At 30.3% G+C, this 18,065-nt stretch overlaps 1 protein-coding gene across 2 annotated transcripts in view; it reads left to right on the top strand.

The window, feature by feature from the left end:
• Positions 1-18,065, top strand: part of LOC130899053 (suppressor of lurcher protein 1) — a 253,451-nt gene that overhangs the window by 158,454 nt on the left and 76,932 nt on the right. For both annotated transcript variants that reach the window (XM_057808763.1, XM_057808774.1), the window contains exon 3: positions 4,017-4,080. In XM_057808763.1, the coding sequence (XP_057664746.1) occupies positions 4,017-4,080 (64 nt within the window). The remainder of the gene's footprint in view (positions 1-4,016; positions 4,081-18,065) is intronic.

The raw sequence follows: 18,065 nt of genomic DNA, 5'->3' as shown, positions 1-18,065 counted from the left end.
TTTAAACTTGAGTTATATTGGGTAGTTAAGTATTAGTGAATGATTAATTATTGTATAAGATAGTTAAGTCTAGTGTAAGTGTTTAAATCAAAGTAAGTGAAAGACAGTGTTTATAAATACACCACACCGATAGTAAATAGTATAAATAAATAAGAAAAACATTACATTATCTTATTTTTTGAAATATTCACGTGCTAGATGACATATAGGATAGATTCAAAGAACCTATGGGGAATCACCATACCCCAAAGTAACCCTAAATTTCCTTACTAAATTTCATTAGATTATTAACCCTTATAATTGAGATAAAACTTGTTTAATATTGCCTACAATGTTTTCTAATCGTTCCTGGCATTTGTTCAATTGAATATTCACAAAGTTAAAGTATTTCTTGGTTGGTAATATTGTATAAAGAATATTGGATGGATAGAAAAAATGTAAAATATAGAAGAAATAGAACATTATTGTTATCAATATTAATCTCTTGTATACTTTTACTTCACATTTACCATCTGTACAATAGACTGAAAGTTCTGTTCAAAATCTGTATCAAGGATGTTAACATTCAGTTAATTTTTGATTTTTGGAAGAAAGGAATGGGGATCGTAACAAATATACAGGATAGTCGATGACATAAATATATTTTCTCCAGGGTTTATACTTTTTTGGTGCTGTGAAGTCGTACATTATATAATGCATTAGAAACCGATTTGAACTTTGTGAATTGTTGAACATCATATTTTATCCCCAGCTATTGTCGGATCCAGAATATCTAGATCGTTTCAGTGGTTTCTTTTATAACTCACACAACCAATTTTTTTATTTCTATTCTGCTAATGTGGAATAGAACGTGCATGGTTTATAATGTTCATATTGTACAATATGACTTTATTTTCCTACTATTCGAAGAACATTGCATTGATACCGATTTTCTCACGTATGTTTACTAGGTAAGTACAACTTTAAATTATTATTTTTGTGTAAGGATATTTGAACATAATTAATTCACTGTGTTGATATTTACCAATCTTTAATTTCATGATAAATTTAAGAGAATTAAGTCAAGAGAGAAACTTACAAGTAATTAAAATACCATATAATATTACTTTTGCATATTCAGAATTATTTTATATTTTTAAGTGATAATTATAAATATGTTTCCATTCTCATATAATGATAATTATTTAGTCTTGTGATTCAATCGAGAAATCAATTATTTCCATTTTATAACCATATCCCAAGCAAATGGATGGTGGCTTTAAGAAGAGAATAACGAAGAAAAAGAGAGATCTAGGAAAATCAAGATTTTAGAACTGATATTGTTAACACTTTATATATGCCAAAAAAAGTTTAATTTCGAATAATGTTTTCCATAACTTATCCAGTTCACAGGTATGAAAATTATTATTAAATGCTTCGAGCAACTAATTTTTACTAATATCATCTGCGAAAATTTATATTTTGATAACCTATCGATTACATCTTACTTTAAGCGGAAATGTGACGGTAACATAAATATATTTAAGAAAGATACGATCCAGGGAATTTCACGGTCTGTAGAAACAAATATTCAATAATGATGAATTACTCTTTTTACAAATCTATATTTATATATTTGCTTGAAGCATTCTCAATTTGATGTTCTCGTAAATAGCTCCATACCACATTTCTAAACGCTGTTCAACCGCCCCGTAATATGATTTCATTTGTAGACTATAATAACTGCGTTAGTGGTTTTTATTTTTATCTCGTTAAAAAATGTGTGGATACAGATAATCTTATTTTTGCTAAAGAAGAGGCTGCAGGCACGAATTCATTCTTCTTTGATTTTATATTCTATTAATAGTTGTGAACAGACTCATTATGAGTCACAAGCGATACTGATTATTTATTTTATATTGCAACTACTTCATATTCAAACAAAAGCTCTCGAGTCATTACGTTTCGCCAACACGAGAGGTTGATATCTTCAGAAGCTGCAATCAGCTCGACTGCCAGCGAACTACTCATATTGCACATCTTGTGTTGTTCAAGATTTCGATTTATATTATAAAAAGGATGTCTCTTATTTTGTATAATAAATCACTGGGAAGATATTGGCTTGCTCATTAGTTTTGGAGCCTTACACGCTAAAAAAAGAGCCAGTATATCTACTATGGAGGCCAGCTGCAGCCCTATGTTAATCTCTACTATCATATTGTGTCGCAACAATTTAATTAACATAATGATAACTGGAGAATTAGGACAGAAAATGCTTTAATGACAATGACTGACAAACAAATACGATGTTTTTTATATCTAAACTGAAAACAAGAAATGTATTGTATTCGGTTAATTCAATACGTATAAGCAAATTATCCATTCGAAATGTCACCTTTTCAGTTTCGATTTCTTTACTCCTTTATTTATAGAGGATATCAATATTCATTTATTTATTGTTACTCAAATTAAATATTATTTAACTCTTTACTATTCATAATTATCATATTTGGGAATCATTATAATAATATATCTCAAAAGAATAAAATGTAACCGAATCTAAGAAAATTACAAATTCTGGAACGAACTATACAGATACACAAATGGCTGAAAATGATTAATTCCTTGGGAGTTAGTTCAGTCTAGTTATGTGTAAATCAGAGAATAATGCATCTGTGTAATCTTATGCATATTGTTATTAAAGTCAATAGAACTGAATGGCACTCCAAGAGATAATTTCCATTAGAATTAGAATAGTAATTTACGAAGAAGATTGTTGATACCACGAACGACATAAGTAATGCAAATACTATTTATCATCAATTAGAAGTTTTTTGTTAATTGGTTCTCCCTATTTTATATATTTTTTATAAATAATTGCGGAAGCAAAGATCAATGCAGATCTTGATACAATTTTGACTGAGACTAACGTTAATTACAAAAGTTTCTTCTCCATTTTAATTTCTTTCTATAAGTATATAATTATTCAGTTATTTGATATCCACACCCGATTTTATCTATTTTAACATTGTAATCAAAATATTAATAAAATGACTAGCACCAGCGATAGTGGAAGTGATAATGAAAAACAGATCATGTAGTGTACGTCCTGGAATGTCTGAAGACAGAAAGTTTCGTTAGACGCCCTAGACATAGAGGATGCGGTAGACTTTTTTCCCAACTGAGATAAGTGTTACTTCCAGATGATACAAGAAATGGGCTGATTAGTGATGAGAATCGACAACCGACATATACACATATATCCCACTATACTACTCCCTATCAAGGGGGTACCGTAATTTTCTAAGGAAATAATGTTTTTCTTCCATACAATATGACAAGTCAAAATTACAGCTAACAAATTTTTACATTTATCTTCTAACCAATTGATTCATGTGAAAATTCTTGTGCCCGACAACATTGCGCAAGAGAGGTTCAGCATATACGGTAAGCAGAAAATATCATGATATTGAGTTGGACAACCTAATTTGAATAGTAGTGTGGTTGGGGTTCCAGCATATTATTGTAACGTGGAGGAGGTTAAATCGACTCTCAGCCAAAGATTCATGTTTTCTACTTAGTAGAAAACTATTGTTTATAAATAATAAACTAATGAAATACTTTTATCTTTTTTTTTTTAAATTTTATGAGACCAATTTTTTAACTAAACACAGGGTGTCCAAGACTTTTCATAGTATATACACTTCAGTTTTGTCAGTAACGGACAATTCAGAAGGCTGCTATTATTGCCGAAGTGGAAGATGGCGGGACTCAAAGGGTTAATAGTTAAACTTGTTATTAGTAAACATGGCAACAAAGGTCGAGTAAACTTACACAGCTAAAAAATTGCAAAAATGTACAATAGAATAAAAGCGTTACAAATGAATCAATTTTATTCAAGTTATAACTATTCGTACGAAATTTTTTATCTCTTGGTAATTCTATATTATCCAATATTGTAGCATGCATTGAATGGATATAAATTGTAAAAAAACGGTATTTTCTGGATAAAATAATCACTTTCTTGATTGTTTCAGGTGCCCCTGTATGTGCTGTTAATAGAATCAACTCTAATTGCAGCAGGTGTCGCAGTTCATCCAGGTAGGAATGAACTAATAAAGTTTTAGCACCATTTTATGAAGTTAAAAGTTTGGAAGTTGCTTCTAAATTTAGTTACATGTAATGAAAAATAATTTTGAGAAGGGTGAAAAAATAATAGTAAGGGAGTATTAGGATTCTGGACCGATTGAACTTGAAGACTGATAAAAATTAAATTCGGTCCTATATCGTGAAAAAAAAGAAAATTTGCTTAAGGAAACTTTCAAAAATTGCATTTAAAGCCAAACAATCACTAAAAATTGGAAATCCTCAACAGCAAAATGCGATCATTTAGATATTGCGAATTTTGAGAGAGGGTTGTAGAAATCAACCTATTTCAATATAAAAAGAGTCATCATCACTTATACAAGAAACGCAACTCATTACAACCGTCAGTAAAGCATGTAGGAACATATCTCTGAATCATTTTCCACTCCATCTATTCCCAAGTGTGGAATTCTCTAATTTCATTGTTTTTGACTAGCTCATTTAACTTATCGCTTCTAAGATTAAATCGGAGCTATTTTTGGAAGCTCATAATATCCAAAGTCACATGATCCACGTCCTTCGAAAGTTGTTATCGGTAGGATATTTAGATTGATTTGATAAGCATCCGTGATTTTAACAATTATTTGAACAAACTGTAGCTATGTACATTATTTAGAGAAAAAGGCATTTGAAAGTTTCATGATCAATTAAAAATGGTAATTAATATTTCTTATTTTTGTGTTAGGTCAATACATTCTACTTTTTTAATGCTTGTTAGGATTGTGTTGTAGAAATTTCAATTATAAATGTGCTCCAGAGATATTTGACACTCGCAACTTGGCATTGAGAATTTTCTCGATAATATATACTTGTTGAGAACACACACATTATTAACTAGATATCCTTGAATGAATTTCCATGTTTATCTACTCATTTACAGCAGCAAATTTTTACAATGTAGGTATTTTTTATAAAATAAAAATAATTGAGAAAAAAAAACAATAATTTGCCAAAAAAATTGAGAATAAAAATAAGGCGCATATATTACTTCATTTATTCACATTCTGAAACATCTCCGGCCTTCGACTCAGGCAGCATGTCTCTGACATTTTGGGTTGATTTTGTGAAGTTATAGAATGCGTGGTACTCCTTTGGTATTGCTAAGAAATACACATTACTTTTAAATTTTGATATTTCTGTAATAGACAATTCCTGATTATAAGCGTTTTGTAGCTACAATAGTTTCCTCACCGCTATGTCGTCCTCTTTTGACATGCGTTCCATTCAATACGTAGCACTTCACATCTTAATTACCTAAATTGTCAAATTGTAAACTGCTAATGTGCCAAGGTAGGAAAATAACCTCTAAAGTAGTAGCCCTTAGCGATATTTAAAACCGCTCTAAAATTAAAATTGAATGACATAGTTGTGGGATCCTATTGAGCTACTTATTTATATTCATCTCGAGTTAGTCGTGCAGCAGTTTTCTATTCAATGTGCATATTGGAACTGGCATCCTGCATATTTTTTCATCATCCAACAAGCTTCGGTATACCCAATATTTTTACACTGATCTTTGTTCGGTTTGGGAAATTCCAAATTAAACTCATTCATTACAATTCTTCATTTCTCCAAAAATACAGGTTTATCCTTTTTTATTCACAACGTTCAACATACCTTATCTCAAACAAAGATAATAATTAGCACCGCCGGCCAAGTATGGAGACAAACTATGCGTTTGTTCATTTAAGTTTCAGATTTAGTTTAGTTAGATTTGAAATATATACCTCAGCTAAGTTCCAAGAAGTTGTCCGAAGGTATTAAATATTTGCATGTAAATGAAGTTCGCTAATTCTGCGTGGATTTAGTTAGTTCTGGTTGTATTTGTAAGTGAGATATTGGTATCATACCTAATATATGTTATTGTAATGTTTTTCTTATTTATTTATACTGATGGGGTTAATTTATAAACACTGTCATTTAATAACTCAATTTATTCAAGCACTATCACTTAACTAACTTATATAATAATTAACTTATCTCTAATACTTAACTAATCTGAATTCTTCGGTTACTTTTCTACTCCGCTAAACATACTCGATATATATAGCAGAAACGACATTTCTAGAATTCTAAAAAGTAAACATACGAAAACAAATAAATAACAAGACCTTCCTACAAATAAGTTAACAAGAAACCATGTAAACGAACCAACTTCTATGATAAAAACATATACAAAAAAAACATCAAACGATTTCCTCCGTATATCAAACGGGCCGCGATTTCGCCAAATTCTATCATAGCCGGACAGGACCTGCTTCACAAGCTATGACATGGACTTTTTTGTAACATTATTTTCTCAACGATTTACTCATTCACTGAAAATATCGTATCATTGAAACAATCATCATATGAGCAAAATACCAATTGAATCTTTATTGTCCATCAGTTAAAAGTATTAAGAGCAAAGAGGCCATTGACCAATTTTCAAATAAATATTTTTCTTTTCTCGCATATTTTCCATTTTTGATTATAAAAGATTTGTGAAAGACTGATCCAGTTCTACTTCTAAGAAACCAAATAGAACTAATCCACTTCAAATGAAACAGAAACGCAACTCACTGCTATATCTAAGTTGGAATTTCTGGAACCGTTGGCGATATTCATATTGAATACACTGTTTACACCACCACTACACCAACACTCACAATTACACTGTCTGACGCGCGTTATTAGATTACCTTCAGAGACTGAAGGTAATCTAATAACTTGACTTACCATACCAAATTTGGTATTTTATCCTTAGGATTGCCCAACAATTGTTTTAATGTATTGTTGATTTATAAACCAATTTGAAATCCACTCTGCTAAATATTCCTTCCAACCCTATAGTATTGAAATTGCTAGATGTAAGAGTAGCTTAAATAGGGGCGAAGGGCCAATTCCGTACATCCCACTCTATAGTTTAGTAGTCAAAAAATGAACATGAATATTTCCGCGAAGGAGTTTTTTCCCACTGGAATTCATTTTCGCGTGAGAGGGTTTATTGGTGGGAAAATTTAGTATAAAACACGTAAGTCAAGTTATTAGATGTTAGTTTGCCTTCAGTCTCTGAAGACGATAATTTGGTTATCTAAAAGCGCGTCAGACAGTGTAATTGTGAGTATTGGTGTAAACAGTGTATTCAGCACTGCTATAACAAAATGAGACACAAGAATAATTCATACCAATATGGTTTAAAGTAGAAGGGAAGATTTATTCACAGAAATTATTGATAAACAAAATGAATTGACTGAAACAAGATAAAGTTAGCAAATATGTAAAGTAATATGTAATTCTGGCAATAGACCATTTTGGTAATCTGGATATATTTTCCAATATATCCAATGTATCATTCAAATTCCCAAGTTTCTACGACGAATAATTATAAAGCACAATTATTTTCTAGCCACCCTGTACAGTATCTTGTTCACTGTCACTGATAAAACGATAGAGTTAAGTTATCAAAAACAACCCTCTTCACAGCGGTGCATCATCATCAATTACTTATTTATTATTATGAACTCTAACCTCTTTAACTTATCTTGCTATAAATTTTGAATATGTTTAGTCTGTCTGTGAGTTTTATAGATTCCACTTCAACCCCATTGAAGTATCATCTTCAGTTAATTATTATTAATGTGACAATAATGAACCATACATATATTAATCTAACTTTATAATTATTATGGTATAAGATAAGAACTAATATATAAAGAAACCTGTGAAACTAATATTTGGTTCATTCAACTGATATTAGTCTAGTTCGTTAGTCAGATTAGTGTAACTATTTGTAACTTTAAATCATTAAATCCTCAGTCTGCTAAATAAATTGTTTTTAAAAAAGCAAGTTGGTGAATTGAGTTATTTAATTATAGCATTATATGTTCTAGACAATTGCAACAGTGATATATTAGAAAAAATATCGAAACTTGAAAAACTTATTGAAAGAAATTGGTCATCACAAATACCATTAGAGAGAGAAAATTGCTTTTGAAACAAAAATTATGAAGTTCCAATGCCTATTTACCAAGCTCGATATAAATCGCTGAATGCCTCTCAAATTACGAATTATTTATTTATAAAATAAATTTAAGCGTTTCCTACACACTCAATAATTTTTTAGAGTCGGAGTTTAAAAATTCTGCTTTTCCATAATTTCCATAACTCAAATATTCACATGAAATCATGGATTGCGGAGGATGTTTTTCATGCTCGACCACTATTAATTCCAGATCTACGCATACAACTGATGCAACAAAATCTCTAGGCTCAAACGATTTGTTCAGATTGAATAATTATCTGATTTTTCACTTGTATCATTTGAAGTACATTTATTCAGCCGATGTTTGATAAACTTTATTTAGACGTAGCCAAATAGTTGTCTAACCTTTGAGCTATCGTTTATCAAAATATTTTGAAAATTTATATATATGCTTATGAACTGAATCTATTAATGAAAAAATAACTCTAAAATTCGAAATTTAGAGAAGAAAATCCACAGACAAATATCACAGGCTTTCCGTCATACAGTAAGAGAAATATCTCACCACTAAAATAATAAGTACACATAGAAATGTTGTCCATAACATAAAATATTCGATAAATTTCATTTCATACACAGGAATTATTTTTAATGAAACACCCTATACTTCACTCACCATTTGATACTATTTTACATTTTCTAAATAATGTCTTCTCCAATAGATGATTTCTTCTCTTGCGGTAAAAGCACTTGCTAGTTATTTTCATAAATCTACTGTTAGCTTCAATGGCAGTAATGTAACATGGTGTTTATGGTAGCGAATCATTGTTCCAGAAGCAATTCCCTTAAATATTGGACATGGAATAAAAAATATGCTAAAGTGTCCAATAGCAAAATGAGTAAAATGTTTCAAGCTGTACATCATTATTTCTACCTTCATCATTTTCTTCAATAATTCTCAGGATTCTATTGACACCATACTGAAGTTATTACAATACAGTACCTACTGAAAAATTCGAACGTTGTTTTTTTAGAACAGTTAACTATGTGTTCACTAAAAGTTACTAGTAAAGGGAGCTACTGCTTTAATGATTTGTTATCACAGGTACAAATTGGACAGCCGTTTCGAATATGTCCAAAAAATAAATATTTTATAAGAAGAAAAAATTAATCTAATTATAAAATAGCTTCTAAATATGACAGATAGCCAAAAAAATGGATGTTTTTTCAATAAAATAAAAAAATCTACATTTATAAAAAGATAACAAATTCACTGAATGGTGAAAAAACTTAGAGGCGTATTTAATTTGTATATAAGCACCACCATCGACTCATTTAACCACATTTCCAGGTCGAATATCAATCGAGCACGAAAACAAAATACGTTTTGGTTACCCATGTATACACATTGTAAATAAAAGTTATAATGTTTAATAGAATTGAGCGAATGAGTAAAATCCATTTTCCTGCTACAGCTTATCAAGTATAACTGCAAGCCGCAAGCTAGTTGAGAATTGAGATTTTCTATTATTGTGTACTTTTTTTATAACTATTGATTACTCAGCATTACCAGTAACGGAATATTAGTATGTCTGTTTATTATTTTAACAACTTAAAATGGAATTTAATTGAAAATACCATTATATATTGAATTGAAAAATGAAATATTAATCAATATTTCCTCTCTCCAGCCATGAAATATAATTTTCCTTTCAAAAAAATAGTAAGAGAAATTTTATTGATTGATTTTGCCAATGCGCCATATTCAACTAATTGATATCACGTACTCTAATAGGTTGTTGTCAGCACAGATATTAATAAAAGTTGAGGTGGGCAATAAACAGTTGAGTGGTATCCATTATATAACCCCAACGACAGCATAATCCATATAGTGTAGTGGCAAACTGCAAAGAAGTGGCAATTAATGATAGAAGCATGAAAATTGGTATGTAGGGCAGTGATGCCGAAAGAAAATTTTAAAGATCGGGAGCTCCTCGAAATTCGCCATAGGAGGGGCAGGGCGTCTATTTTTGGGAAAAAGTGGGGTGAGCAATTTTGACGATTTTACATATTTTAACCCTTCTGAACATCAATATGTCATTAGTTTCAAGATCTGACCTCGAGAAGTGCCACAAATTTCAAATTGAAAATTTCCCCAAAATACGTCAAAATTGCGGTTTTTCTTCAATAAAACGAATACATTTTTCAGGATCAAATTTGCAATACGATATTCGAGTAGTAGAGGTCAAATATTTTATTTTAACGTATAGATATGAACTCGATATGTCAAGGTGGGAGAAAACAAAAAATACCGCAAGTTGCCTAGTTTCGAAGATTTTCCATGTTTTTCATACGTTTTTTACATATTTTCTTCTCTGTATAAAATGTGAGGAATTTTTAAGCATTACAAATAGTAGATATGTTGACTAGAGCCTTTTACTACATTTTGTTTAGTATTTAAAAAGCCACAATTTTTGTGTTTTTCGAATTTTGATCTATTTTTTCTTATACTTTTTTTAAGTAGTGGGAAGATACGAAGGTTTATTCAAATTTGTTCCCCTCCTTTTCAGAAAATTGACCCCTGCGTCCATCCCTAACTATAAAAGTTTCTCAGTTACAAGCTTGAGACATTACATTATAATGAAATAAATTCCCTGATAGATAGATAGTTTGTGGATATCATGAACTTAAAAATTTGTAGCTTCTGTATAAGTCCTGATAATTGAAGAATAATAATATGTTTTATATATATAAATATATAAATTTAGCGTAAAATTCTGCATCTAGCCCTATCTTTCCTTTCCCATAAATTGTGAAGTTGTCAAGTTGGAGCGAAAAATATAAAGGTATAAAATTACTGGTTTGATTTTGTCAAGATTTTGATACTTGATATAATATTTTCATCACATGTGTGAATTCATTTTATCATTAGTCAACATGTTGACCAAATCCCCATCAACTGTGTGTATCTAAGGAGTAATTTTACTTGATTATGAAGAACAAGTACTAATGAATAATTATATATGGAGTTCTAATTATCTAAAGAAAATGCATAAATTCAATTATAAAATGAATTATTGATTATCTGGAATACATTGACAGTTTTACATGATTAATTTATATATAGAACAGTAGATACTATACTATACTATACTATACACCATTGAACTAAATCAGAGATGAGGCCTTTTTTATATTCTTTTTATTCATTTTCATAATACTTTCCACTTTTCAATTGTTTAAATCTTTTCTCTTCACTTTTCTTAATTATTGTAAACAAACTATTAGATTACAAACCATGTTTATAACCTATTTTCATGTACCTTATTCTCAAAAAATTACAATTTCAAATATTCTATGTTATTGCTCAATATGTTTGTAATATTTATTGCTAATTTTTCATTCAGTATTCCTGGTTTACAAATTTTTTATTTGTTAACTTGACAGTTGACATCTACAAATATTGTTATTAAGTTCCTATACGAACTATTGGGATTTCCATATCCAAAAAGTCAACGGTCTTATCACACACTTAAAAAAAGATGTAATTCAATATTCATGGCGGTATTAGCCAGGAAAATAGTGACATGGGGATAGTTCTCCACAAATAGAGTCAGCTTCATTCTTCGGTCCTAAAAATGTTTCAGTCAAATCTGTTGATGTAAAGCGTTCATTTCCAAACCATTTTCCACTGATGAAAGATATCAATATGATCCAATTTCATCTGACAATTATCTATATTATATAATAAATACTAATTATCAATTATTATGTAGCAGAATGTATTTCCCTATATATAAAGATGTTTACGTTTCAAGCACTTTTTCATTCTATTCATGAACCAATTGTGTGGAGACAAACAAGTTCATGTAGTACGAACACAATATATTTCCCTCTTTTTAGTTACTTACCGAATAAATTTATTGGAATGTTGGTATTGTGATAAATATAACTCCAAAATAAGACACCAATTTTGGTCTATTTGGTTTATAATAAAAGATGAAAAATGGAGATAAATGAAATAAATCACAATGAATTCACGCCACAATATATAACAAATATAATGGATGGTATGGACTTAGATTGTATTATTGTTAAACCGTCAATTGTTATATTAATACAATCATTTGGTAGTTATTGAACATCATCTTTTCCACCACATATTTTTGCCGCTCTCGCCGCCATATTAGGAAAAAAGCAGTTTTTGGCATTATCTCCTTTATGACTCATTTTACGATGAAACAGTTATATACAGAATTAAGCTAGAGACGATTACGTACAATTTATATATCAACCTTTTCATTTCATAATGTCAATAAATAGTTTTGACATACGAACGCCATAAAGTGTTTTCCAACACGCGTTTTTCTCATTACTCATAGAGATATCTATATGGCTGAAGCACTCTTCTTTGTTGAGGCAAGATCAGGGTGATGCAAGTTTAGGATTCAACAATGAGCCTATGAGTATACAGTTCAGGATGAGGCAGGTTAGTGCTTACTACAGTATAAATCCATAAGTCCATAAGTTTTATGTAAAAAGTGATGATACCGATTGTTACGTTTCTCCAAATCATAAACCATAAATAAATTTCACAACACCTAAATCTATGTTTGGTGTTAAGAAAAAAACTCTATTTTACATAGGGGATACCACGATAGAAAAACGCGCCACTTACTTTACGTCAAGTTGGTGTCTAAGTTGGAATTTCTGGAACCGTTGGCGTTATTCATACTGAACGCACTGTTTACACTACCACTATACCAACACTCACAATTACACTGTCTGATGCGCGTTTAGATGACCAAGTTATCGTCTTCAGAAATTGAAGGTGAAACAGTTTACATTTTTATAGTTATGCTGAATATTTATAATCTAAGGTACAGAATACTTTGCTGATTCCACATAATACTGTTGAATGAAATATGGATAGGAAAACCAAAAATATATATTTATAACAAGTATAGATCATGGAAATCACCAACAGTGAACTTTTTTCTGTATAATTTAAATACGGACTTTCGTTTGGTTCTATTGTGAAGCTTTGTGAACCTTTTATGATATGTAAAAAATGTGAGAGCTCTTAAATAAAATTCTTCTGATAGTCGGATTTTATTCATAAAGAATAAACTACGGGCAGCTTTCACCTTTTATGCTTTAGGGAAATTCTTTTACAATCATTAAAAATATTGCAATAGCTGGTTGAAAATAAATGGAAGTAAACTTTTAAGTGATTTCATTGAGAACGATTTTATTTTGGTTAAAAATTTTCAAAAATTGCATTGCATAGAATAATAACTCTCATATTTTATTATGAATCAATTTGTTCTCAATAGATACAGTACTTACGGAAAAGGGAGCCTTATTAGAACAAAAGAGTTTCTAAGTATGAAAGAGAAAAAAATAAAGAATATGTTAATGTTCTATTCTCCGAAGGCCTTAGGATAATAATGAGACTAGAGTTGTGACGTGATACAATCGTCCCTATTTTCTAAAACGTGAGGAAATAGCTAAGACCAATATTGGGACCATATGATAGTGAAATAAATAATTTATCAATACTGGAAATGGTTGCTGTTAGGGTATAAATACCGTGTCATTGAAAAAGACAAACGATAATGTACATGTATTAAGAGTTTTATATCTCTCCAATCTAGCGATATATCATACGTTCATCATCCTTGTAGAACTTGCACGATGTAACTATATTCACTTCGATAACTGTGATCCAATTCGTTCATAAGGAATGTCCACAGCATTATTCTACAGTAACATCTATAGACAAAAAGAACAACATTCAATCAAGAAACATACTATCATCACTTTGTGACATAATCATCTATTTTACGCATTCATTAGAAGTCACAAACAACTTGTTCAAATTGTCTTAGTAGAAATCCATTGAGCTAAGTTTACACTGAGTTTACACATTACTATCTTGAGAGAACCGATCAGGGTAACACCACTTGAATACTAAAATATAGTTGTCATAACTTTATTAGCATAGGATGTTACCTCAAATTTCTCTATCGTATATGATCTGTTTCTGCATTTTTGCCTTTGTTGAAGTGCTGTGAGACAGCAAATCATTCGGATTGCTTTATATGATGCACATGAGGACCACTCACGCATACTTTGGAATATCGCAGTAAATCAGAACAGAAATTATTGTGCGCAGAATTACCCATCCATTATTGTCAATATTTTCTTCAACAGAAGTTGATTCCTGTGTTTAAAAATAGTGAGTGATATCATTGCACAACGTGTTACCTGCTCATAACTTACTAAGATTCTTCTGTGAATGTCAGCTATATCAGCTGTGGAAATAATCTTTCTCTATAAAAATAAAATAACGAGTTACAAAACCAATTTTTTTAACAATCTCCAATTTCAACTGCCCTAAAATCTCTGGGACTTTCCAGTACCTATCCGCATATCTGCTTTATAACAAAGTGGCATTAGTCTTCACTCTGGGTAGAAGATTTATTTGCAATATGCAGTTTCAAATTGCTACGGCTTGTAATTGTTTTTTGATCATTTCCTATATTTTCTGCGGAAGAAGTGAAATAATATTCCATTAAATTTTTTAAAGCTCAACTCAAATCTTTTGAGAACTGAAGCAAAGTACAATCAAATAAACATAAGGCTCTCTCAACATATGATCCAGATCCACGGCAAAATTTTTTCCTAGGAGATAAATTTTAATCCGAAGCAATTGCTGAAAATGCAGTGCGACAATTTTTCGCATTCAACCCTGAAGAATGGTTTACCAAGGGCTCTATGATATGCTGGACATTGGGTTGAAACAATAGATTATGATGGGCTATAATTTGAATATTACGGCTTTCTAAGATAACTAGGATACTCGCTTGCTCGCTAACAAAAGAGATTTCTTTATTTTACTGCGAAAATAGACACATACCTCTCTATTTTCTACTTTATCTACTATTAATATTCATCATCATAAATCATTTGGTTCAATTAGATCAACTATCAAAATACAATTTATTGACAAAACTTTTATTTTCTATTGATAGATCACTGACGATATTATCGACATCACGTACGTCATGTACTGTGATCAGGAACATTGTATTTCACAGATAAGATATATACATACATACATATACATATATATATATATATATATATATATATATATATATATATATATATATATATATATATATAAAAGAGAGAGAGTTATCAGCATTTAAAATATATCTACGCAGAGGAAGGAGGATGTGAGTGTTAGTGAATGTAAGCTGAAAAAAAGAAACTTTGCATTAAGGAAATGTTTGAAAAAAAAATTTCCAAGAGTGAAGGTTTCCTAGAAGGAAAGTTCAACACAAAATTTAATAAAGGGTTGGTGTATCCGAGATCTGATACTCTTCTCTCCACTCCTCTGCATTCAATTGTCAAATCCCAGCAACGACGAGGGAACGAAACTTCACTTAAATTCAGATTTGGTGAAAATAAACATCGAAAAAGGGTATCATTTAGGTAAAAGTGAAATTCTTTACAATCGAAAATGATTAGATAAATTGGAATTTCAGAAATACAACACCAAGGTTGCTATTGCAATGGATTATCAAAAGAATGTAAATGTTTCAAACATATATACCATGATACAATAGAAAACTTTCATTACTCATGTTTAATATTCATCAACAAGCGGATTAAGAATATTTCCCACGTATCCAGAAACATTAGGAAAAAAGGATGCTCATTAAATTTGTTCTGTGTTATGGGATTAAGTAAGTAATTATTTAGCCACATATGTAAAAAATTTAGCAATATTTTGTGATGGACAAAACACAAATTACGCAGTGTTACATTCTTACCTTGAGTATGACAAGAACATGAGTCTGGAATATCCTTCAATGGTTCTTCGCAGGAGCTCGTACCATGGTTCTTTCCGTCATGTTGTTCCTTGAATACTCAACGGTACTATGATTAAATGCGCCTGCGACGTGAGTATATTGACCCTCCTTCTTTTGCTAATGTTTATCATGTATGATTGAATTATTAACTTAATGTCTTTGAAATATATTCAAAGGATCGTAGTTATTAAAGAGTTTTTAATACATTTCGGTATATTTTCATAGATATTATGGATCCTACCAAATTCACATATTGTAGTTGAGTTGACGAAGAGAGATGGTGCTCTGCCTGCCAACTGAGTTCCAAATCGAATCCTCACAACAACTAAAATTGAAAATTCAGCGTGTCACCTGTTGGAAAAAATAGTGAATTACCAATAGTATAGTGCCTCACAAAATAGACGTTCAGAATCGACGTTCAATTGTAGTTCTTCTTCAATGGAATCTTCACAAGAAAAACAGAAGTGCGATTAAAGATCTAGCACAAGTAGAAAAAGAGATATTGGTAAAATTCTACACAATGTTCGGTCCCATTAAATTAACCGTGAACTGTAAATACGCAAATGATTCCACCCTAAAAAACTTCGTAAAAAACTTGATTTTCTATTCCTTTTTAATGAGACAGTTTGAAACAAATTTAAAATTATCTCATCCTATTTCATCAGAAGAAAAAATTGTGTCCTTATTACAAATTTAATAGAACAAACTAAGGATGAATTTGTAATTCAAAGCAAACTCTGAAAAATATGAAAATTGGCTTCTATTGATTTGCCATAATTTGGCGTTTTGTTTGAAGTTGTTTATAGAATTCTCAAATATTTTTTCCATTAGCGTAGATGAAATCAAATTAGCTACAATGTTAACATTTTGCAAAATTCTTTAATCAATTTTTTAACAATATATCATTAATATTTATTCATGATATATGCGTACAGAAATTTTTTTGAGTGAATAAAGTTTATGACATTTTTAAGGTATCCAACAATCTATTCTCAACTTCTTAATCGATCTTCCATCATTTTGCATAGCTTGATATACCTTAATGGATAATCAAAGATTTCTTGATGATAATGAGGATACTAACTCAAAACAGAGTACCTCAAGAGCAGATATTTATGATGAAAATTCTTTCCAGAGTGTACAATGTAATCACATTCTATACACGATCGAAAGTCATTTTATTGGTACACTCAGAATAACCCAGATTAAGATTAAGACTGATTGTTCTTCTGTGATGATAAAACTGCACTAATGTGCACTAAGATGAAGATATAACCGATTATAATTTCAAGTTTAAATATAGTTTTTCTTAATATTTCACATATATTCATATATTTGAAAAATATCTACAGCACTGAATGTAAATCATGATTGATAGAAAACTCGAATTGACGAAAAAATAACAAATTATGTTATTTGTAAAGTTACTTGACATTAGAAGCTATTCAGATTAAGAGAACTTCGAAGTATAACAAATTGATGTGATTTAAACTTCGAAACATTCCAGCTGTTCTTGCACTGAGTATGACATATTTTTGTTTGCGTTCTAAAAGATTTGAAATGAATAAATTCCACATTTCCCATGCCGTAAAATGACGTTTTTTTCAGCATAGTGGATGAAATATTCCTATGAATATGTCATTTGCGTGATAATATGTAACGTTATTACATTTCCAAGCTAAATGAGGCTTCTCTTGTCACTTTGAGTTTGAAGTTTAACAAATGATTTAGCGAGAAGCGAAAATGTAAGTAATACATTATTCAACAACTTCGAATTATGAAATTTAAAATAAAAATTGGACTATTGGTATTGAGAGTAGAGCAAACAGAACACATCAAAACGTCGTTAAACTATTTGAGAAAGTTTAACCCGGCGTGCTAAATAATATGATATTCAAAGATCAAATTAGTCGTGCCCTAAAATATCTCGATACAGGATCCATGCCATCCGATTTGTGTCGTTTTGTATAAATAATAAATGATAGAAGCAGTGTGAGATAATGTGGGATAAAAATAAGCCCTAATGTAAATGTTAAATCGGAACTAAAATTACTATACTGTGGCGTTAAAAGTTTCAACTCAAACTGAAGATT

Source organism: Diorhabda carinulata, chromosome 1 (assembly GCF_026250575.1).
Source record: "Diorhabda carinulata isolate Delta chromosome 1, icDioCari1.1, whole genome shotgun sequence".
NCBI classification, from domain to species: Eukaryota; Metazoa; Arthropoda; class Insecta; order Coleoptera; family Chrysomelidae; genus Diorhabda; species Diorhabda carinulata.
The sequence above is the reverse complement of the archived record's forward strand: the minus strand, read 5'-3'. Positions and strand labels throughout refer to the sequence as shown.